This window comes from Felis catus, chromosome A3 (genome assembly GCF_018350175.1).
Source record: "Felis catus isolate Fca126 chromosome A3, F.catus_Fca126_mat1.0, whole genome shotgun sequence".
NCBI classification, from domain to species: domain Eukaryota; kingdom Metazoa; phylum Chordata; class Mammalia; order Carnivora; family Felidae; genus Felis; species Felis catus.
In genome coordinates, this window is record NC_058370.1 from 119,582,314 (window position 1) to 119,606,863 (window position 24,550).

The following is a 24,550-nucleotide window of genomic DNA, read 5'->3' on the forward strand; positions in this document are numbered from 1 at the left end:
AAAGTTAAGGTAACCCGGGGGGGAAACAAAATATTTTAAAGGCATGTAGCCCAAGAGAAACCTGCTTAACTAATACTGAGGTGAAATTTCAACTTGCACTTCGAGGTCACCTACCTATTCTCACTGCTTTATGGGATTCTTCTCCTCATTGTACATTATAGCTACAAGCTTTGCATTTAAAAAACCTTTGTGAGTTTTCCTGAACTAACTTTATTCCTATTGCAGATCTTGAGAAAAATGAACAGAAGAGAAAGAGGCCAGTCAGCACCTCGCCCATAGCAGAAGAATATGATTGCACAGGAAATACTCTTTCTCTGGTAACTTCCAGGTGTGGGTCAGTTAAAAGTACACGGGTGCTTAAAAACAAACAAACATGGGTGCTTGTAAGCAGGGAGGTCACTATACCTATTCACTTAGCACTTCATTCACAGTCCATCCCTTCACAATTTAACTTAGAGCCTTGAAAGAGACTCCCTAAAAAAGGGAATTATTCTATGCAGAGCAAAACATTTTAGAGCCAAAAGTATTAATCAAGTTTATTAAGTACAACTCCAAGCTGTTCCCAGCCAAGAATAAGAGAAAGGCCAATAACTACATTTAAAAAGTGAGGGAAAGAATAAAAGAAGTTTACAGAAAAGGAAATACAAAAGTGATTGTTAAACAGATCTTTAAAAATGCTCACCTTACTCAAGAGAGCTGCAAATTAAATCCACCTTTGTTTCTTGTTTTTAAACCTGTCAGGTTGGGGAAGATCTGAAGGTCTTACAACCCACTATGTGGTCAGAGTGTGAGTAAACAGATGTCCCCATACACTGCTAGCAGGAACGTTAATGGGTACAACCCTCAGGACAGCATGTGGCGCCATGTATCACAATTATTAAAAAACACGTATATTTTCTCTTTGGCCACTTCCAGGTATCTGTCCTTCATATATTTGCACATAATCATGTACTTACAAAATGATTTAAATACAGGATTATTCACTGCAATACAATTTATGAGATCATAAGGTTGAAAATCACTCAAATGTCCTTGAGAAAACCTGTTTAATTATGACAAATCAACTCAAGGGAGTAGCATTCAATTATTTAAAAAGTGGACTTTACGTATACATTTAAAGTGCCAAACAGTGTACACGCTGCCTTACCCAAAGAGTGGGAATAAAAATATATTCATATTAACACCTATATTAATAACTAAGAGGTTAGTTAAACTGGTTACCTGTGGGGGAGAAATGAGGAGTTGGGGGAATGCAGTGGGAAACTTCTCTGCACTTTCACTCTCTTTATTTTAAATGTTTGAACCATGAGAATGAATTACCTAGTCTAATAATTAAGTTAAAAAATGGTTTAAATTGCTTTCACTCTGAAGTTAATTTTTCTTGGAGCACCTGGGTGGCTCAGCCAGTTGAGTGTCCGACTTCAGCTCAGGTCATGATTTCGTGTGGGTTCAAGCCCCACATCAGGCTCCATGGTGACAGTGTGGAGCCTGCTTGGGATTCTCTCTTTCTGCCCCTACCCTGCTTGCTCTCTCTCTGTCTCTCTCTCAAGCATCACTCCTGTTTCCCATATTCCAATGTAAAACAAGTTCATGTTTGATGTTTTAACTCATAACCTGACCACAATGAAAAGCATTATGTATGTGCATAGAAAAAAAATGCAACCTCACATTTGGGCCTGCCTACATGGGGAAGACTCCAGACTGAGATCTTTCTGTATTGGTGTATCCATACTTTTGAGCCTTTAATATGAGAACAAGGAAAACCTATTTCATAGGGAAACAGATTATATGATTATATAAGCATTTTTAAAAAATGCCAAGATTAGTGAGAAGTTGAGGGCTACAGTATGGACAGAAAGAAATCAGAAACCATGGAGAAAACTAAAAAATCCAGAAAGAGAAAGAACACAAAAGAATATTAACAAGTGTTATGGTAAATCTTATGGGTACTGGAATAATTTTTCACTGTGACCCACAAGGCTCTGAAATACAAAGTATATTATCACTAACTTAAAAAGTATTTTGTGGGGCACCTAGGCAGCTCAGTCCATCTTCATGATCTCGCAGTTCACAAGTTCGAGCTCTGCGTCGGGCTCTGTGCTGACAGCTCAGAGCCTGGAGCCTGCTTTGGATTTTGTGTCTCCCTCTCTCTCTGCCCCTCCTCTGCTCGCGCATGCTCACATATGGTCGCATGCTCTCTCTCTCTCAAAAATAAGTATTTAAAAAAATTAAAAAAATATATTTTTCTATCCCTGTTATTCCCTTCATGTAACTAAAAATGCAAACATTTTGGGGTGCCTGGGTGGTTCCATTGGTTAGTTAACTGTCTGACTCCGGGTTTCGGCTCAGATAAGGATCTCCCAGTTTATGAGTTTGAGCCCTGCACTGGTCTCTGTGCTGACACTGTGGAGCCTGCCTGGGATTCTCCCTCCCCCACCCTTTCCGCCCCTTCAGCGCCTGTGCTTTGTCCTTCTCAAAATAAATAAACTTTAAATTAAAAAGTACAAACATTTTTCCTTGTCCACCTAGTATTTTACTTTCATAACTGGTTTTTCTTATTTTTTAAATTTACTGTTTGTTTTTCTTCTTTTTGATGCTATGTAAATGGAATTATATCCTTAACTTCATTTTTGTTAGTTTGTTTTACAGTCACTCTGAATAGCAATAACTGATGACTTTTTTCCAGTTTGAACACACAATTATAGTTGACAACTACATTCTGCTATATACAAAAGTAAGTTGTTTGATTTCTCTGAAATTTCACTAGATTTGTATTTGAGATACCATTTCTATTACACCTTATGTTTTATATCTATGTATGTATATATATACACACGCGTAAATTATATATACATAAATGATAAATTCCGGGATTGGTTTTTTGAAAAAAAATATTATTTCAATTATAAAAATAGAAAAGTTACCAGAGCAATTAAATTTTCTCCTATACAATGCTTGCTTCTCCTATAGGATTTGTGTAAAAACAGATTTGTTCTGTTTTTATGTGCATTTAAATGTACTATAGAGTGAATAGAGAACTCAGGATTCATAACCAAATCTGTGTATTGTATCTAACCATCTGAGGAAAAATATGAAAATCAGATTTCCCAATTTTGCTACAAGTTACTTGTAGTGGTGAGTTTCACAAATTAAACCCAGAAACTAATCTTGAGGCAAAGTTAATTCCCTGAGATTACATTTTATCATTTTTAACACATCACAGATTGAAATGATTGGCTAAAAGAAATACAGAGATGGATTTGCTGTATTTATTCAGTATATAACAGATATGTGCCCTTTACTGGCACATCTGAGAAATGACTATATAGAAAAAAAATGATTCTGTACAAATCACCATGAGCTTAAATTTTAAGAAATTACCTATGGAAATGCAAAGAATGTATTAAGAGAAATGAGTCCAAAAGTAAACAAAAGAGCCACAACACCATGGACCGGACAAAAAGTTGAAAAAACTAGCATGAAATTAGGGACCTGAGAGTCAGTGTGGGAGTTCAGAACAGTGTTACCACTGACCAGAAGCCACAGATTTCTAGTGGCTCTCTGTTCTCCCCAGGTCCTACTTCACTTTGGAGGGTTAGATGTTGGTGACAGGTAAACAGTTACGAACAATACCACCCAAATCTAATTTCTGTATGTTAATCTAGTACTTCAAAAAAGACTAAATGCTCAATTGTGACACTGGCACCTTAGAATTAAAAAGTAAAAATACGATCTTACCTTTCGAAGGATATCTTCAGCTAATGTGAGAAAAGCCTTTTCGATGTTTATATTTGCTTTTGCACTAGTCTCAAAAAATCTAATACCATGCTCCCTTGCAATCTAAAACAGAAGCAAAAGGTCACCATAAAATTATCAAGCATAGGGTGCTGAGGACGTTAGTATCCTGGAGGAAAAAATATTATTCTAAAGGTGGCAGTCTCTACTAGGTTATATAAAACAAAGTTATTTCGATGGGTCAAGATTCAAACGGTCAAGTTCTTTCAAAAATAAATAAGTAAACAAAAATACTAAAAGAATCCTCTTCTCACTTCAGGAGTTTACTTCAGATAGCCTAAGTGAGGTACTTAAAGTCTGAAGTTAAAAAATTGAGAACCTCTTTGTAATTTAAATAAGGTTAACAATACTACCACCACAGGTTTGATTCTCCCATACGTGTTGGACATGCACTGAAAAAATTCACTCAAAGGATAAACTATTGTTTCCCACAGCATTTATAAAACATTGTGAATAGCTCAGCATCCTCCATTACCAGCCAATCTAAAGCAATACCATCTTTACAAAGAAAGCATTATTAGTTTCATTCAGAGCTTTTTACCTGTTCTCCTTTTCCTTTAGGTACAACTCTTTTATCATCCATATCACATTTGTTTCCTAGTAACATTCTTTCCACATCTTCATTGGCATGCTACAATGGAAAAAATTTTAAATTTACACACTACCACCAATTATAGCTTAATATTCTCTAAAAATGACTTTATTTTTCTCAATTTTCAGTGTCATTTTTATAATCTGAAAGTTTTAAAGCAATCGTCCTGAAATCATCCCCATGCTAAGGCCTACACAAATTCATAAATTACTTAGAAAAAGAAACACAGGGGCGCCTGGGTGGCGCAGTCGGTTAAGCGTCCGACTTCAGCCAGGTCACGATCTCGCGGTCCGTGAGTTCGAGCCCCGCGTCGGGCTCTGGGCTGATGGCTCAGAGCCTGGAGCCTGTTTCCGATTCTGTGTCTCCCTCTCTCTCTCTGCCCCTCCCCCGTTCATGCTCTGTCTCTCTCTGTCCCAAAAATAAATAAATGTTGAAAAAAAAAAAAATTAAAAAAAAAAAAAAAAAGAAAAAGAAACACAATCCCTAGTATTGCTGTCAAATATTATTTTCCCCCAATAAGAGGCTGTATAGTTTCTAATATATTCTCACCAAAAGAGAAGATTTAGGCAAAAGACCTGAAACTGGAATCTCTTATGCATAATCTAAATCCAAGAAGGATGATGATTTTGGAGAATATGTATTACCCTGTAGAAGCCTTAATTATAAATTCTATAGAGCCCTTAAAATCTCAAAAAGCTATACTGCTAGGGTGCCTGGGAGGCTCAGTCACTCTTGACTTCAGCTCAAGTCATGATCTCACCACGGTCTGAGAGATTGAGCCCCGCTCTAGGCTCTGTGCTGACAGCACAGTGCCTGCTTGGGATATGCTCTCTCCCTCTTTGCCCCTCCCCTACTTGCGCATGCTCTCTCTCTCAAAATAAACATTAAAAAAAAAAAAGCTATACTGCTAGAGCACTGAAATCCTAGTAACATCTTTTGCACAAATAGAAAAACCCATCCCTAAAATTCATATGTAATCTTAAGGGACCCTAAACAGCCAAAAATGATCTTGAAAAAGTACAAAGTTGGAAGATTCATACTTACTTCCTGCTTTCAAAACTTATTACAAAGCTACAATAATCAAAACAGTGTGTGCCACTGGCATAAAAAAACATACGCAAATAAAACAGAATCCAGAGCCAAGAAATAACCCCTTGCATGCATCTGACAAGTGCTCTGACAAGAGTACCAAGCCCATTCAATGGGGGAAAGAAGTCTTTTCAACAAATAGTGTTGGGCATACCAAATATCAATAAGCAAAAGAACGAAGTTGGGACCCGCAACTTACACCATATACAAAACTAAATTCAAAGTGGATCAAAGGCCTAAATATAAGACCTAAAACTGTAAAACTCATAAAAGAAAATACAGGGGAACAAGTTTTATGACCCTGGATTTGTTAATGGTTTCTTGGGATACGACACCAAAAGTATAGACAACAAAGGAAAAAATAGGCAAATTAATATTTCATCAAAATTAAAAACTTGTGTGTGTCAAAGGTCACTACCAGAGTGAAAAGGCAACCAACCCCCGGAATACCAAAAGTATTTGCAAATCATCTATCTTTGGCCCAACACACCTTTCTTTCCCTGAATGTCTCTGCAGCCAAGGTACAGGTTTTCTAGATAACGGAGTAATTTGAGATTTGATTGGTCTTAAATTCGAACCCATCACATTCTTTTTGACTAGCCCCATTCTTTTCTGGGTCACTTGTACTCATTTCTTCAGGTCTCAGCATAAATGTCATTCCTTATATCAAGAGGGTTTGGCTATTCTGGGTCCCTTCCATTTCCATATGAATTTTATCTTCCAATTCATAAACACGAAGTATGTTTCCAATTACTCAGATCTTCTTTAATTTCTTATAACATTTTTTCAGTATTTAAGTCTTGTACATGTCTGGTTACATTTTTCATAACTAGTTTTCCTCTTTTGTTTTTTTAATTTATTGTTTTTCTTCTTTTTGATGCTACCGTAAATGCAATTATATCCTTAATTAAACTTCTGGATTTTTCACTGCTCGTGTATAGAAATACAACTGATTTTTGTATACTGATCTTATTTCCTCCAAGCTTACTGAGTGTGTTTATTGGTTCTAACGGTTTTATTTTTTGGTGTATGTGTATGGACTCCTTAGGATTGTCTATATACAAAATCTCATTATTTACAAATATAGTTTTACTTCCCAATCTGGGAGCCCCCTTTTTTTCCTCTGCCTAATTGCCCTGGCTAGAACCTCCACTACAATTAAGAATTACAGGTGGCATACTTCTCATTTTCTTAGTTGCAGGGGGCAGGTATGATGTTGGCTGTGGGATTTTCACAAACATCTTTTTTTATTAATCATTTTTGTTAATTTATTTATTATTGAGAGACAGAGAGACACACAGTGTGAGCTGGGGAGGGGCAGAGAGAGGGGGAGACACAGAATCCGAAGCATGCTCCAAGGTCTCAGCTGTCAGCACAGAGCCCCACGCAGGGCTCAAACCCACGAACTGTTGAGATCATGACCTGAGCCAAAGTCGGTCGCCTAACCAACTGAGCCACCCAGGCACCCCACAGACATCTTTTATTAAGCTAAGGAGGTTCTCTCCTATTTCTAGTTTGTGGAGTGCTTTTATCATGAAAGGGTGCTGGTTCTTTGCCTCCTATCAATATGGTATATTACACTGATTGGTTTCTTTTTTAAGTTTATTTTATTTTGAGAGAGAGAGTGGGGGGGGGGGGGGGGAGAAAGAGAGAAAATCTCAAGCAGACTCCGCACTGTAAGTGCAGAGATCAACAAGAGGCTTGAACTCAGAAACCAAACTGTGAGATCATGACCTGAGACAAAATCAGATGCTTAAACCAACTGAGCCACCCAGGTGCCCCTATACTGATTGATTTCTTATATTAAACCACCTTTGCATTCCTAAGTAAATTCCTCTTGATCATGATATATAATCCTTTAGAAAATGTTGTTGGATCGGGATGCCTGCATGGCTCAGTTGATTGAGCGTCTGACTTGGGCGTAGGTCATGATCTCACCGCTCATGAGTTCGAGCCCCACATCCAGCTCCAGGCTGACAGCTCAGAGCTTGGAACCTACTTCAGATTCTGTGTTTACCTCTCTCTCTCTGCCCCTCCCCTGCTCATGCTATGTATCTCTTTCTCTCTCACACAAAAATAAACATTAAAAAAAAAATTTTTTTTAAGTTTCCTTAAAAAAATAAAAATGTTGTTGGATCAGTTCAGCTTCTTTTCATTTAGTTAAAGCTTTAATTTCTACAAAAAAGTGAAAATTAGGCAGCACCATTCTTCTTTGAGATAAGAACTCCTTTAAAAACAAAAATGTATATTTATTTTGAGAGAGAGAATGAGCAATGGAGGGGCAGAGAAAGAAGGAGACAGAGAATCCCAAGCAGGCTCTGTGCTGTCAGTGCAGAGCCCAACACAGGGCTCAATCTCAAGAACTGAGAGATCATGACCTGAGCGGAAATCAAGTCTCAAGAGTCAGATGCTTAACAGACCGAGCCATCGAGGTGCTCCCACCAATATCTTAGATGGCTTATATATGTCAGTTATGTATCTTAACTCTCATGTTGAGAAACTTAAGCCATCCAGCCTTAGTTAAGTATGTAAGGCTGTAATATAATAAAAAACATATTTGGTCCTTCTCCCCTGGCACAATACTCCTAATTTCCAGAGTGACAGATTGTCTTTTGTTATTCGTAACAATGCCCTTTCTGCTTATCTAAGTTTATGCTAATGAAGACTAGGGCAGAGGGTGCCTACAGAGCTTCACAATGGAAGGTGGTCACCAGAGGAACCAAACATGTAATTAAGGAATTGGAACTTCAGCCACTCCCCTATCTCCCATGAGGAGAAGGGACTAGAGATTAAGTTCAATCACCAGAGGTCAATGATTTAAGTAACCATGCCTATACAGTAAAACCTGGATTAAACTCTAAAACAATGAAGTTACGGCACCTTCCAGGTTGAACAAATCAAAATACCCAGAGGGTGCCATGTCCAGAGACGGCCTGGAAGCAGTGTTCCCCAACCCCAATACCTATATGCCTATGCATCACTTCCATTTAGCTGTTCCTGTACTGTATCCTTTATAATAAAATAATAAATGTAAATACAGCACTTTCTTGAGTTCTGTGAGACATTCTAGCCAACTACTGAGCCAAAAGTGGGTCCTAGGAACTCCCAAATTTGTAGCCAAGCCAGAGAGAAGTGAGGGTAGCCTGGGGAACCAGGATTTAACATTTGAAGGAAGGGCAGTCTTGTGTGACTGAGTCCTTAAACTTGTGGAGCCAGAATGGCACTGAACTGTAGGACATCCAGTTCATGTCACAGAATTCAGAAAACTGGTTGCTGTTAGAACAACACTGCACAGTCTCTTTATAAACTGCTCCTACTACACATGCTACTTGGCTGAATCATAAAATAAAGGCTAAAAGAAATCGAAAATGGAGCCTTTTGTGTCAAAAATCTGTGAACTGTTAACTGATTATTAAATACTAACAGGCTTCTCCTTGAAGATTTATTGTAGCGATGGAAAAGGTAGTAATGAGCTGTTAGGACTGGTACCATTGAAGATACCATGATCTTGTGTCTAATGCTGGCTTAAGCCTTGATCTTCATGTACCTAGCCAAAAATGCTTTAAAGAGTTATTAGTCTTAATGAAATTAAAAGTCTAGAAGGCAGCAGTAAGACATGAAAAATAATTTCAACAAGAAGCTACCTATGCTGCGGCACAGAAGCAGACATGCTTTGACACATATTTTACCTTATAAAAACTCACATGTTCACATGCAATGGTATGGTTCTATTTTCTTGGTTAGGTTTTTAACACATTACTACTCTGTATCTTTCAAAATGTCTAGAAGTGATAGGACCTTTCTGTTGTTTTTAAATTACTACTGAAAAAGGTAGTAATTCATTCATTCAATAAAAATTCACTCAGAAATAATTCATTTAGAGAGAGCTGTGTAAAACCACTGGAAGCTTCTACGTGGGGCCATCTTAGAAGATGGCTGCATAAAGGTTTTGGGTAGGTTAGTAACTGCCTTGGACAGGGTTCTAGACAGACCCAAAACTTTAAGACAAAGGTAGGCAAAATATAACATTAACCTTTAAAAAGGAGAAATAACTAATAAAGACAGTACATTATATACTAAACATCAATTAGAATATTTATTCTTAACACAAAAATGTGTCTTTATAAGGGGTTTATACAATTTCTAGGTCTTACCTCATCTATGTTTCTAAGCCATTTGCTGATGTTTTCAAAACTTTTACCATTGGTGATGTCATATACTAGCATGATACCCATTGCTCCTCTGTAGTAGGAGGTTGTGATGGTGTGAAATCGTTCCTGGCCTGCCGTATCCCTGAAATAAACAGCAATAATTTGTATTGAGCATTTTGATATTACTACATTCTAGATAAAGGGCAAAACAGAATGGTTTGGTAAGAAAAACACAAAAATCCATTATATGCCACAAAGCAAAACTGAACCACTCATTTAATTCTTAGATGTTAATAATTCTGGTTTATTCTTAAGAATAAATATATATAACTTTTTTTTAGTTAAAGAATTTAATGACCTACCTATACTGGATGAAAATCTGGAAGGGAAAACAGTAGAAGAATGACATGTAAAACTCTTGGGAAATTACTTTAATATGAACACCAGCAAGTGTAATAAAAACTCTTAAAATTCTGTTTTCTTCAGTGATCTAGTTCCATAATGTAATACAAAAGCATGTGGAATGTTTAGAACATTAAAGGACTACACCGTAGTACAGCCACATTTACCCATTTAGAATCATTTATAAAATGTTATAAAGATAACTTCATTTTTAAGTTAACAAGATGGAAATATGTAAATAGTATTTTTCAGTTCTTTCATGTCAGAGATCTAAGATCTATATTTTGCTCCTGTAATTTCCCCCTTATTTGCATCACCTATTTCTTCCTTTTATAGATCATTCTCATCAGCATACATACATGCTTTAGTATCCCCTATCTTTTAAAGTTAATTTTATTTAAGAGAGAGAGAGAGAGAGAGAGAGAGAGAGAGAGAGAGAGAGAGGCAGAGGCTGAGCAGGGGAGGGAGGGAGGGAGGGAGAGAGAGAGAGAGAGAGAGAGAGAGAGAGAGAGAGAGAGAGAATATCCCAAGCAGGCTCCATGCTGTCAGCATAGCTCCCCGATGTGGAGCTTGAACTCACGAACTGTGAGATGACCTGAGCCAAAATCAAGTTTCAGACACAACCAACTGAGCTACCCAGGTGCCCCCTCTTTTTCTGTTTAAAGTTTTATTTAAACTTTATTTATTTTGAGAGAAAGCACGGGCAGGAGAAGGCAGAGAGAGAGGGAATCCCAAGCAAGCTCCACACTATGAGCACAGAGCCTGACACGAGGGTCAAACCCACAAACTGTTGAGATCATGACCTGAGCTGAAATCAAGAGTCAGACGCTCAACCAACTAACTGAGCCACCAGGTGGTCCCCTTATCTTTCGTAAAAAAGTAAAATTAAAACAAAAAAACCCACTCTCAACCCTACATCTCTTCAACTAACATCACATTTCTGTTCCCCTCCCCAGTGAACTTTCTTTTTAAAATAATTACAGGCTCACTGGAAGTTACAAAAATGTATTCTTGTGTATCCTTCACCCAGCTCTCCCCAATGGTAACATCATACACCATCTCACAAAAGCAAAACCAAGAAAGTTACACTGGTACAATCAAACGACCTTATTTAGAGTTTTTTTTTTTAACATGCATGCGCATATGCATGTATTAGTTCTCTGCAATTGTATCACATGTATAGATACGTGTAATCACCACCAGAAACAAGATAGAAAATTGTTGCATCACCTTTCCATCTCCTATAGTCCTACACCCTGGCCAATTATGTTTTCCGTATCTATAATTTTGTCATTTCCAGAATGTTATATAAATGTAATCATGCTGCATACAACCTTTTGAAATGGTCGTTTTTCACTTTTTTTTAACCATAAATCTCTTTGAGATCCACCCACGTTGTTGCATATAATACAATCTGTTGTATTATAATCTGTTTTGTGCTATTACTGAATAGTATTCCATGGTATGGACATATCACAATATGTCTAATCACTCATCCATGGAAGGACATTTGGGTTGCTTCCAGTTTTGGGCCATTACAAATAAAGGTGCTATGAATACTTACGTATAAGTTCTTGTGTGGAAATTAAGTTTTCTTTTCTGTGGGATGAATATCCAGGAATGTGACTGCTGAGCCATATGATAAGTATATGTTTAACTTTATAAGAAACTGCCAAACTTTTCTAGAGTGGCTACACCACTTTATATTTTGACTAGCAATGTAACTAACACATCCAGTTTCTCTGCATCCGTCAGCATTTGGTGTTGTCGCTCTATTTTTTAATCTAATAAATAGGTTGCGAGTGATACCTCATCATTTTAATTTGCATTTCTCTATGGCTAATGATGGTGAACATTTTTTCATGTAATTATTTGCCATCCATGTATCCCCTCTGGTGAAATGCTGTTCTTGTTTTCTGCGCATTTTCTAATTAGATTGCTTATTTTATTTTTTTAAACTGTCGCATGTTTAGGGTTCTGTATCCAGTTTTTTAATTCTCTTGACAGGGTATTTTGTAGAGCAAAAGTTTCAAATTTTGAAACTTGGGGTGCCTGGGTGGCTCAGTCAGTTGAGCGTCCGACTTCAGCTCAGGTCATGATCTCACAGTTCGCGAGTTTGAGCCCCACGTCAGGCTCTGGGCTGACAGCTCAGAGCCTGGAGCCTGCTTCAGATTCTGTGTCTCCCTCTCTCTCTGCCCCTCCCCTGCTCATACTCTGTTTCTGACTCTCAAAAATAAATAAATGTTAAAAAAAAAAATCTTTAAAAGTTTAAAACCAGCTTGTCTAGATCTAAAAAAAAAAACAAAACAAAAAAAAAAAAACAATCTCCCCAGCAAGGTTCTGCTTTTCTTCAAAAGGTCTCCAGAAACCACTGATCGCTAAATCCAGGATTTAGTTCCTTTTTGTATGTTTTAACCATTCATCAGGATGCCATAAAATTGACCACCTTCTCATTTTAAAACATTTTATTCTCATGACTCTTCTGACACCACCTATTTCTGCTCTTAGCTCTATGGCACTGGCTGCTCATTCTCAGTTTCTCTGGCTAGCATTCTAACATTCAGAGATACACAGGCTGACAGTCCCCACATAGTAGCCAGAGTGATCTTCTTTAAACTAATGCTGCCACTGTGCAAAATAGTCTGGCGGTTCCTCAAAATGTGCAACATACAGCTACCATATGATTCTGCAATTCTACTTCTTGGTACATACCCAAGAGAAATGAAAACATATGCCCACACAAAAACTCATACACGGATGTTCATAACAACATTACTCTTAATAGCCAAAAAGTAGAAACAATCTAAATGTCCGATAATTGATGGATAAATAAAATGTGATCTAGTCAGAGAATGGAATATTATTCAGCCACAAAACAGAATAAAGTACTGATTATCTGCTTACAACATGGGTGAAACTTGATAACTGATACCATTATGTTAAGTGAAAGAAATCAGAAACAAAAGACCAGATAGTGTATGATTCCATTAATATGAAATGTTCACAACAGGAAAATCCACAGACATTTAGTGGTTGCCCTGGCTGAAGGGTTTGGGCAGGATGGGCAGTTTCTTTTTTGGAATATACACATGTTCTAAAATTGTGATGATGGTGAATATATACATTGTAAATACACTAAAAAACTAAGTGTACACTTTTAAAATGGATGAGTTACATGGTACATGAATTAAGTCTTATCTCAATAAAGCTATCACAAAACAAACACAAAAGATTACTAGGCTAAAAAACAAAACAAAATTTCCAATTCATTATAACCCGAACCAGTTTCAAAACCTTATCTCGAGGCTTTCAAAGGGTTACAGGACTTGTTCTTTTCTCCAGCCCCCCCATATTTTGATATATTCCTTTCCTTCAAAGCTAGAGCCGTGTTTTTTTGTTTTTGTTTTATTTAATAATTTGAGCTCGTTGGTCTCACGTTTTTTTTTTTTAACGTCACCAAATTCACAAGCTTGCTTTCACTTGAAAACTACTAGCTGTTCCCACAGCCTCACTGGCTCCTCATGTTCACATCTGAACCGTCACCTTAACAATGAAGCTTTCTCCAGCCGCCCAATTTAAATAGTCTTCCAGTCTCTCTCCATTCCGACTCCCTAACTTCACTTCTCTGTATAAAACTTATTACAGATTTATTTCTTTACTGTCTCCCATGTCCTCTAAAATTTAAGTTCCATCAGATTTGTCTTGTTCATCGCAGAATCCATGGTCTTTACATGGGAGAACAAGCATTCAAATGTTAATGAGTCAGTACTTCAGAATCCTAGCTTGCATTCTTCATTATTTTACAATCAAGCCACTCTAATTCAGTTATATAATCCTTAAAAAACGTATTTTTAAAATAATGCTCAGAAGTACCTGGGTGGCTCAGTCGGTTAAGTGTCCGACTTCAGCTCAGGTCACGATCTCGTGGTTCATGAGTTCAAGCTGGGCATCAGGCTCTCTGCGGTCAACACAGAGCCCGCTTTGGAACCTCTGTCCTCTCTCTGCCCCTCCCCTTCTCTCTCTCTCAAAAATAAATAAACATTGAAAATATTTTTAGGGGTGCCTGGGTGGCTCGGTCGGTTCAGTGTCTGACTTCAGCTCAGGTCATGATCTCGCAGCTCATGAGTTCGAGCCCCGCATCGGGCTCTGTGCTGACAGTCAGAGCCTGGAGCCTGCTTCAGATTCTGTGTCTCCCTCTCTCTCTCTGCCCCCTAATCTACTCGCATTCTGTCTCTGTCTCTCTCAAAAAGAAATAAACATTAAAAAAAATTTTTTTTTAATATTTAAAAATAATGCTTATATGCCTAAAAATATGTGTAGCCAGAAATAGAACACAACTACCAATACATCAATATTCCTTACGCTCAATCCTGGTGTACAATTACAGTGTTCGTACATCTGCCCTCTATCCATCTATCCATCAATTCAAATATGTACTGACTGTCTACTGTGTGCTAACCATTATACAAGAACAAACAGAGAACATGGGTTTGGAGTCAGATCCAAGTTTATCCTCAGGTTCTAATCCTTCCAGGTGGATGAACTTGAAGGTACTGCAACCCTTCTGGACCTTTGTTTTTTCATTCACAACTAAAAGAAACGACTAAAGTAAAATTCCATAATTTATTTGTGTATGTGTTATAGATAACGTCAAAGCAATCCGTAGTATAAAAATATACAAAGATGCAATAATGTCATTTTGTGATTGTCCCAAGTCAACACCATCTCTGCAGATGCTCTCTCAAGTTAGTGTGTCAGTGTTTAAGCTGTACTCAAAACTGCTTCACAAGGAAATCCCCGGCTTTCCCTGAAACCTATTTCTGTATAATGATAAAATGAGATGATTTTTTATTTAGCCAAGTTAAAGACAACCTGGCTGGACTTTTCAATTTTCAGAAGAGAAAGAATTTCAGGTCTGTCACTTGCCCATCTCATCTCAAAGTACATGGATCTGCTCTTTAAAATAATATAAAATCCCATTTATTCATTCTGTAGGTATTTATTGAACAAACAGTACATGCCAGACACGCTTCTAGGCACTGGAGAGAAAGCTGTAAACAGAACAAAAACTCCTGCTTTAATGAAGTTTATATGCTCCTGGGGGCAGATAACAAATAAATCGTAATTCCTAGAACTATGTATCTTCAAGTACCAAGAACACAAAAAGTAAAGAGAATAGGGGCTAATGCTGGAGATGGTGCAATCAAGTAAAATCTTAAACAGGGTGGTGAGGGAAGGCTTCGGTGAGAAGGTGAAGGGAAAGAGGAAGTATCAGGGCATCACAGTGTTCCAAGAAGACGGGAAGAACAAGTACAAAAGTCCTGACACATGGTTGGGGAAGAGAGTAAAGAGGCCAACAGGACTTCAGCTTTTCCTCTGAGATGGGAAGTCTACTGGAGGGTTTTACAAAAAGAAGTAATTTAACCGGGGTTTACAAAGAATCGTTCTATTTACTGTGTTGAAAAGGGATGCGTGCGCAGAAGCAGAGGCAGGAGGTAATGCAACACCAAAAAACTGTCAACAGAACTGTCATTTAAGAAAAAACATCTAAGAGACACACTACCAGTTCTTCCAGGTTGTATTCTTACATCAGGTTAGACTGGTAAAGACTACACACACATACAGGCACACATATGTATTTGTATTTACATGTTTATTCACATTCTTAGACCATAGTTTTTATCACCACTACCTTTTAATGTGTTAATTTATTAAAAATCATCACAGGAAGGAGCTTTATGAAAATGTATTCTTTTTTGTTCTGATCTATTTTTTCCCCATTCTTCATATTATTTCTGAAAAGAGTAATGCAATCTATTGTAGAAAGTCCCCCTTCCCAGTCCCCCCGCCCCTTTTTTTGCCTTGGCCCCTAAGAAGTTTCTAGGTTAAGTTTTACAAATTAAGCATAGCAAAAGAAGTTGTCCTTTAGAGATCATGTATTTATATCTTCCATTTTCCCCAATTCCAAATTCTTGTTTTATCTTTTATTAATCCTATTTAGTCACATGGTACCTGCAATCAGGCATAATTTATGATTTCATGGGGGAAAAAACCACAAAAATTTCGTTTCAACACATTAGAAATAGTTTAGCTCTTTTCTGAACTGCTAAAAAGTATAAATCAACTAATAATTGTATACCCTGGAAGAGGAGTTAAAGTCTCCTAGCTAAAATCCAGTATGGAAATGTACTCACTCAGTAGTGCCTACTAGCTTTGGTACAGGAGGCATGGAAAACTTTTACTTCATTTTTTGTCATAATAACAATTTAAGAGATTTCTACAGCACCTCACTATGAACAGCCACCCCCAACTCTATCGTTCTTCTTCAACAATGAAAACCATTCACGTTACAAAACTAGCAAATTATACACCCATTTCGGTGTCAAATCTATAACTACATTCTCTACCAAGAGAGAATACACTGCAAAATAAACTACTTAGCTAAATCTAAATTAACGGCACTTAGGAGGTATAATACTGGTTAGATATGAAACGTCAATATAATAGATACTGAAATATTAATGGCCCCTCTGAAAAGAGAGTAATCACTATTTAGATTCAGAGCTAAGTTTCTGTTCTGATCCATGGCATTCTACTCCCATCGGCTCTTTGGTCTCCTCCACCTTTCCAAATCTCTTACACCCAAGAACCTTCCTTCCCTCTTTATATGCTTTCCCTGCGAAGTCTTTTTTTTTTTTTAAGGCTTTCTATATCCCATTTTCATTTGCATTTACACATGCCATATATTTATACTTCCCAACATGACTGTATTCACCCCACATGATGATCTGGCTCCTCAGCTCCTTGATTTCCAATTTCCTTTTTTCTGAGCCGTGCCTGGATACTCTTACCAGCCCCTACCAATTGTTAAGGCAAGCAATCATTTATTTCAAACCAGAAACAGTCCTTGCTCACTACCCCTAAGCTAACTGATGAGCCTCTGCCAGGGCTAAAAAAAAAGCCACAGCTGCTTATTCATTGCCCGAAGTATTTTTAGGCTTGCATGCACACATACATACACCCAAGATTAAAGACAGCAGGTTGACTCCAATAAGCAAAGCCAGGTATTAAATATCTGAAGAGCAATTAAACATTGTATGTACTCACAATATATTTCTATGTACCATAATGCAGGTTTTAAGCCTATTTCAAAACCACTCAACTTGGGGTCGCCTGGGTGGCTCAGTTGGTTAAGCGTCCGACTTCGGCTCAGGTCATGATCTCATGGTTCACATGTTTGAGCCCTATGTCAGGCTCTGTGCTGACAGGTCAGAGCCTGGAGCCTGCTTCATGGATTCTGTGTCTTCCTCTCTCTGCCCCTCCCCCACTTGTACTCTGTCTCTCTGTCTCTGTCTCTGTCTCTCTCAAAAATAAATAAAACACTTAAAAAAAAAAACACTCAACTTGGTTTTCTTCTATTGTAATTGTTTTTCTTCTTGGGAATGCAAGCTGGTGCAGCCACTCTGGAAAACAGGATGGAGGTTCCTCAAAAAATGAACAATAGAACTACCCTACGACCCAGCAATTGCACTATTAGGCATTTATCCATGGGATACAGGTGTGGTGTTTTGAAGGGGCACATGCACCCCCATGTTTATGGCAGCACTGTCAACAATAGCCAAAGTATGGAAAGAGCCCAAATGTCCATCGACAGATGAATGGATAAAGAAGATGTGGTATGGTGTAATACAATGGAGTATTACTCGGCAATCAAAAAGAATGAAATCTTGCCATTTGCAACTACGTGGAATGAACTGGAGGGTATTGTGCTAAGTGAAATTAGTCACAGAAAGACAAAAATCATATGACTTGACTCATGAGGACTTTAAGAGACAAAACAGATGAACATAAGGGAAGGGAAACAAAAATAATATAAAAACAGGGAGGGGGACAAAACAGAAGAGACTCATAAACATGGACAACAAACTGAGGGTTACTGGAGGGGTTGTGGGAGGGGGGATGGGCTAAATGGGTAAGAGGCACTAAGGAATCTACTCCTGAAATCAGTGTTGCACTATATGCTAACTAATTTGGATGTGAATTTTAAAAAATAAAAAATAAAATTAAAAAAAATTTTAAAATAATTGTTTTTCTTCTTAGCCTACATTTAAGGTTTCTAAAATTACAACCCAGTGGCAACAGAACTTCCCTTACAGAAAATAATAGACACACAGCTAAGACAATCCTATTTCCCCCCTCCACTGACATATTATAAAAGGAGTGATATATGTTCCTAGGAACTAAAATAGCTTATTTCCTTGTTAGTCCCACATGCAGGGTCAAGGAAGCTGTGTACCCTGGCTGCTATTCTGACAGTTATTTTTAGTTTGGGCACTGACAGCACTGGAACAGGCCAGAGACAACATCAATCTGCTCTGCAAAGAAGAGACCCCAAATTTCATAACTTTGTGTTTTTGGTAACATAATGAGGTTATTTCTTGCTCTGTAAATTAGATGTCAAATTTCTCACTGAAGTGTTTTTTGTTTTTAAAGATTTTATTTATTTCATTTTTTATTTTTTTTAAAGATTTTATTTTTAAGTAATCTCTACACCCAACACAGGGCTTAAACTTACAACCCCAAGATCAAGAGTCTCCACCAACGGAGCCAGCCAGCGTCTCACACTAAGTTTTATTTTAGCAAGACCTGGATTTCCTCATAGATATGCAACTTCTCTACTCAAAAATATGAGTTTTAATGTTTATCTTCATTTAAGAAAAAAGTCTGAAACCTGGCCTTGCAGAGCTTACATTCCAATGGGGAAAGAAACAAATAAATATATACTCCCATATTATGATAGATGCTAACAAGGTAAATAGGGTGGAGAGATGAAGAATGAGGTATGGGGGAAGGAAGAAGTAACCTAGATAGAATGATCAGGGAGGTCCCTGATGCTTAAGGGGAGTGGGAAGTATGAACAGAGGTCAACCAAACAAAGTCATTTAGTCACCAAATATTTACTGAGCATCAGTATTTGCCAGGCTCTGTTCTAGATGGTCATCACAATAACCACAAATCAGACAGAAAGAATCCCCACCCTCAAAGGGGGGGAAATAATGGACACTTTTTAAAAATATGGTAACTTTAGGGGCGCCTGGGTGGCTCAGTCGGTTGAGCGTCCGACTTCAGCCAGGTCACGATCTCGCGGTCCGTGAGTTCGAGCCCCGCGTCGGGCTCTGGGCTGATGGCCCAGAGCCTGGAGCCTGCTTCTGATTCTGTGTCTCCCTCTCTCTCTGCCCCTCCCCCGTTCATGCTCTGTCTCTGTCTCAAAAATAAAATTTAAAAATGTTAAAAAAAAATATGGTAACTTTAGATACTAAAAACATACTATGATAAAAATAAATTAAGATACATGTGACACTGCCTGAAGGACTGGGCTACTTTAGCTCGGCATCATGCAAGGCCTACCTCAGAGAACGTGGAGCTGAGTGAGATCTGAATAAGAGAAGGCAGCAGGACAAAGATCTGATAAAAAGCATTCCAAGCTGAAGAACAGTTAAAGCAGTACAAAGGCCCTAAGACAGGAAACACGCTTGGCATGCTCAAGGGAGAGAAAATGGCCACACTGTTGGAGCAAAGCTGGTGAGAGATGAGGTCAGAGCCAGTACTAACAATCTGACATTTTCAGTTTTTATTTCTGATGACATGGGAAGCTTCTGGAATAACGTGGTACTTCAGAATGTTCACTCTAGCCACAGGTGGGGGTGTGGAGGTGGGGTTGTTTAAGGGAGATCTACAAGGCATGTACCAAGGTCCCAAATTGAAAAAGAACTTGCCATGTCCATGCAATTGAAAGGAGATCAGCTGGGGGTAGAGACTATATTTACACAAGAGAACACAAACTGATAAAGAGGCCCACTTTGTTAACTGTGGTAAAGAATTTGGATTTGGAATTTAGACTTTCATTTGAAATGCAATGAAACGGGGCGCCTGGGTGGCTCAGTCCGTTAAGCGTCCGACTTCGGCTCAGGTCACAATCTCTCAGTTAGTTGAGTTCGAGCCCCGCATCGGGCTCTGTGCTCACAGCTGAGAGCCTGGAGCCTGCTTCAGATTCTGTGTCTCCCTCTCCCTCTGCCCCTTCCTAGCTCACTCTGTCTCTGTCTCCCTCTGCCCCTTCCTAGCTCACTCTGTCTCTCTCTGTCTCAAAAAGAAATAAACATTAAAAAAAAAAATTGAAATGCAATGCAATGAAACTCAAAATGGTTATAAATGGGTAAGGAATAAAAACCATGATCTAGATTTGATTGTATTTGGAAAAAAGATTACTCTGGTTGTTATGTGGGAAAAGGCAAAAGAGAAGGCGGCAAAAGGGGGAAATAAGAACCTGTTAGGGGCGCCTGGGTGGCGCAGTCGGTTAAGCGTCCGACTTCAGCCAGGTCACGATCTCGCGGCCCGTGAGTTCGAGCCCCGCGTCAGGCTCTGGGCTGATGGCTCGGAGCCTGGAGCCTGTTTCCGATTCTGTGTCTCCCTCTCTCTCTGCCCCTCCCCCGTTCATGCTCTGTCTCTCTCTGCCCCCAAAATAAATAAATGTTGAAAAATTAAAAAAAAAAAAAAAAAAAAAAAAAGAACCTGTTAGGATATTAAGAGCCTACTTATTGCAGTGGCTCAAAGAAGTAGTAATGGTGGCTTGGACCGGGGGTGAGGGTGGGGGTTAACAATGGAGATGGCAAATTGTATTTGGATTCTAGACATTATAAGATTGAATCATAGGGCTTACCAAAAAGGATGTTGGGATTAAGGAAATGAGAAGAATCAAAGATGACTCCCTTACATAGATAAATGGTTAATTCTATAAAGTGACACTATTGATTTCTGGTTACTATGCTGACGTTAAATTGAAAGTACAAGATACAGATGCCAATAGTAACAAACATTTCTGACCACCCTCCCTTCAAAACAGAACAAAATGAAACAAAACAAGGAAAGGCAAATTTGAAATACTTCACTATGGCCATTTTCCTGGCAAGACCTACAACTCTATGGAAAATGTAGATAGATACTGTGGTGGAATTTCTAGAGATCTGGGATTTAAAAAGCCACAGCTGCCAACTTCAGCTCAAGTCATGATCTCGTGGTTTGTGGGTTCAAGCCCCGCATCAGGTTCTGTGCTTACAGCCCAGAGCCTGGAGCCTGCTTTGGATACTTTGTGTCTCTCTCTCTCTCTCTCTCTCTCTCTCTCTCTCTCTCTCTCTCTCTCTCTCTGCCCCTCCCCCATGCATGCTCTGTCTCTCTCTCTCTCTCTCTCAAAAATAAACATTAAAAAATCTTATTAAATAAATAAATAGCCACAGCTGCTTCTCTATCAGCCAAACAAACTAATTTCAGGCCTACTCATATATGCCGTGGCCAGGGTGACACACATCTCCACCCTTAGGCAACAGATACACTAAAAGACCCCTAGAAATAAGACGAGAAGTGAAGATCATTCAAGTAAAGAAAAATAAATCTTTAGCGCAGACTGAAGAAAAGTTTCCCAAATCAATATTCAATCAAAGCACAGAAATTTTTCATGCTGAAACAAGAATCTGAAAATATTCACTCAAACTAGAGACAGATAAAGATCACTGTGCTTTTTTTAGGAACTGGAAGCAAAGCATTTAACGTTGAAGATAGCATTTTGAATTATGAACAACGGGTTTTTCATGCTAAAAGCCTTCTTGAATTATTGTGGCATATCCCAGATCTCTTAACTTGGAGCCTTCTCCTTGGATTGTCAGCATGCAAACTTTCAAAACCAAAGAAACAGAATCAGCCAATACAATGCTAACCTCTTAAAAACCATCAACCTCAAATTTTAACCACTCATTCCTAATCTTTATTGGAAAATGGATATTGCAAATTAAAAACGGTCAGTTTTATATATGAAAACCTAGACTAAATGCAATTTTCCTTTAAAGGTGCTTTTACCCAAAAACGGTTATATTAATAATGTCTAAAATCAAACAATTCTAAATTAGAAATGTTACCATTTCTGTGCCATACTTGAGATTTATAGGTACAGTAGAAATCTTTTCTAGATTAATTACTGTTGCAAAACAAAGTGTTCTGGGAAGGCTCGCTTTTTAAAAAAGCAAGTGTTAGTTGTTACTGTTTACTTCTAGATGCTACAAAAACTAAAATGACAGGGAGAAAAAATATTTTAAAGTCACAGGACAAGAAACAGAAGGGAAAGTCTGTGGAAGACAGAGAGTATAGGAGGAACAGGGCAAATTTAGTAGGGCAAAGGTTTTCTGTATTATATAGAGAAAACTGTATCCCAAAAAAGTGGTGTGTGCACTTTTGTGTCCATTGTACATACACTCACACACACATGTACATATATATTGAGTCAGAGTCACAATGTAAAATATATCTGTTACCGCCAAAAAGTTTGAACAGTATGAGTTTAAGGTGTATACAGAGGAGATGCAGTTGAGAGGAAAACCAATCAGTGTGGCAGAGCCTAAGAGGAGCTTGGAACACACATATGATTACCCTGTAGGGTCAATGCTGCAGGGATACGGCACTGGTGATAAAAAAGGGGGTTGGGGCGGGGGGGATTTGGTTGATATTGAGAATAACTGACAACCTTTCCCTTGAGATCAGCTTTAATTATAAGGAAACAGAGTATGAGGCACAGTTCCTTTCCTGAGTTATTTCCCAAAGTAAAGAAAAAAATCAGTGATCATCAGGTGGACCGTGTGTCAAAGAAAATCTTTAATAAAATGCCTACATTTTAGGGGCACCTGGGTGGCTCAGTTGGTTAAGCATCTGACTTTGGCTCAGGTCATGATCTCATGGTTTGTGAGTTTGAGCCTCGCCTCGCGTTGGGCTCTGTGCTGACAGTTCAGAGCCTGGAGCCTGCTTCGGATTGTGTGTCTCCTTCTCTTTCTGTCCCTACCCCGCTCGCACTCTCTCTCTCTCTCTCAAAAATAAACATTAAAAAAAATTAAAGAGTGTTACTCTCGACCTTACATTCTGAGCATGTAATGCATCCCTGCTCTACCATATACATGCTAAAGATCTTGGCTAAGTTATTTCAAAATTTGTCCATTTCATTATCTGTAAAACAGGGATAACCCAAGAGAAAAGAAAATATTTACCTACACAAAGATTTGTAGCAGCTTTGTGGTGAATAACCCACTTACGATGTAACAATGGAATAATACTCAGCAATAAAAAGTAATGAACTTATTGATACACATAAAATCATTCACAATTCTCAAAATAATTAATTATACTGAGTAGAAGAAGCCAGACCTCCCTCCCAAAAAAGATGAGAAAAAAAAAAGACATTATATGATTGTATTTATATACGCTACTAGAAAATGGAAACTGGTCTACAGTGACAGAAACCAAAAGAATGGTTACTTGGGGACCAGGAACTGGGAGGAAGAAGAGATTACAAAGAGGCTTAAGCTGATGGATTTGTTCATTACCTTGACTGTGGTGATGGTTTCACAGATTTATATATATATATGTCAAAACTAACCAAACTGTATACTTTAAATATGTGCAGTTTATTGTTATATAAACTGTTATACCTCAACAAGGCTGTTTAAAAAATGGAATAACATGGGGTGCCTGGGTGGCGCAGTCGGTTAAGCGTCCGACTTCAGCCAGGTCACGATCTTGCGGTCCGTGAGTTCGAGCCCCGCATCAGGCTCTGGGCTGATGGCTCGGAGCCTGGAGCCTGTTTCCGATTCTGTGTCTCCCTCTCTCTCTGCCCCTCCCCCGTTCATGCTCTGTCTCTCTCTGTCCCAAAAATAAAATAAAAAACATTGAAAAAAAATTAAAAAAAAAAATGGAATAACACATCTTGCAAGGTCATTTCAAGTATTTAATAGGTTAATACATACATGTAAAACACTTAATATTCACTACACAATACTGCTATTCTAATTGTAAAGTCTACAATTCAGACTTGAATACAAATTTAAAGAATTTCATTTTATTTCTATGGGGCAAACCCTACATAAACTAATTAAAAAGTTATAGGGGCGCCTGGGTTGTGCAGTCAGTTAAGCATCAGACTGTTCGTTTTGGCTCAGGTCATGATCTCCCAGTTCGTGGATAGAGCCCGTCATTGGGCTCTGTGCAGATAGTGCAGAGCCTGCTTGGGATTCTCTCTCTCCATCTCTGCCCCTCCCCTGCTTGTGCTCTCTCTCTCTCAACAATAAAGAAATAATCTTTAAAAAAAAAAAGTGATAAACACATTAAAGGAAATCTTCTAGCTTAAGAGTCTCAAAGCAATGAAAGGATATTAACTTTTCGTTATTGAGTGTGAACAAAGTATGGTGCTAAATAAAGGCTCTACACAGATTATTTCATATAATCCTTAGAACAATGTTTTGAGATAAGTGGTATTATTTCTATTTTATGTATGAAGACGTAACAGCCTCACAGTGTTATGTAACTTGCTCAAGGTTCAAAGAGCAAGTGGAAAAGGTAAAACATCCAGCCAGATCTCATGGACTCCAAAGTCCATGTCAATGTATTTTTTTTTCTCTTTTATTTTTCTGAAAGAGAGCACAAGTAGAGG

At 38.2% G+C, this 24,550-nt stretch overlaps 1 protein-coding gene across 1 annotated transcript in view; it reads right to left on the reverse strand.

Moving 5' to 3' along the window:
- RAB10 (RAB10, member RAS oncogene family) overlaps nucleotides 1-24,550 on the reverse strand; it is a 77,631-nt gene that overhangs the window by 3,899 nt on the left and 49,182 nt on the right. Inside the window, exons 3-5 of the mRNA XM_003984422.6 lie at nucleotides 9,631-9,769; nucleotides 4,337-4,426; nucleotides 3,739-3,840 (exon numbers count right to left, since the gene is read on the reverse strand). Of these exons, the coding sequence (XP_003984471.1) occupies nucleotides 3,739-3,840; nucleotides 4,337-4,426; nucleotides 9,631-9,769 (331 nt within the window). The remainder of the gene's footprint in view (nucleotides 1-3,738; nucleotides 3,841-4,336; nucleotides 4,427-9,630; nucleotides 9,770-24,550) is intronic.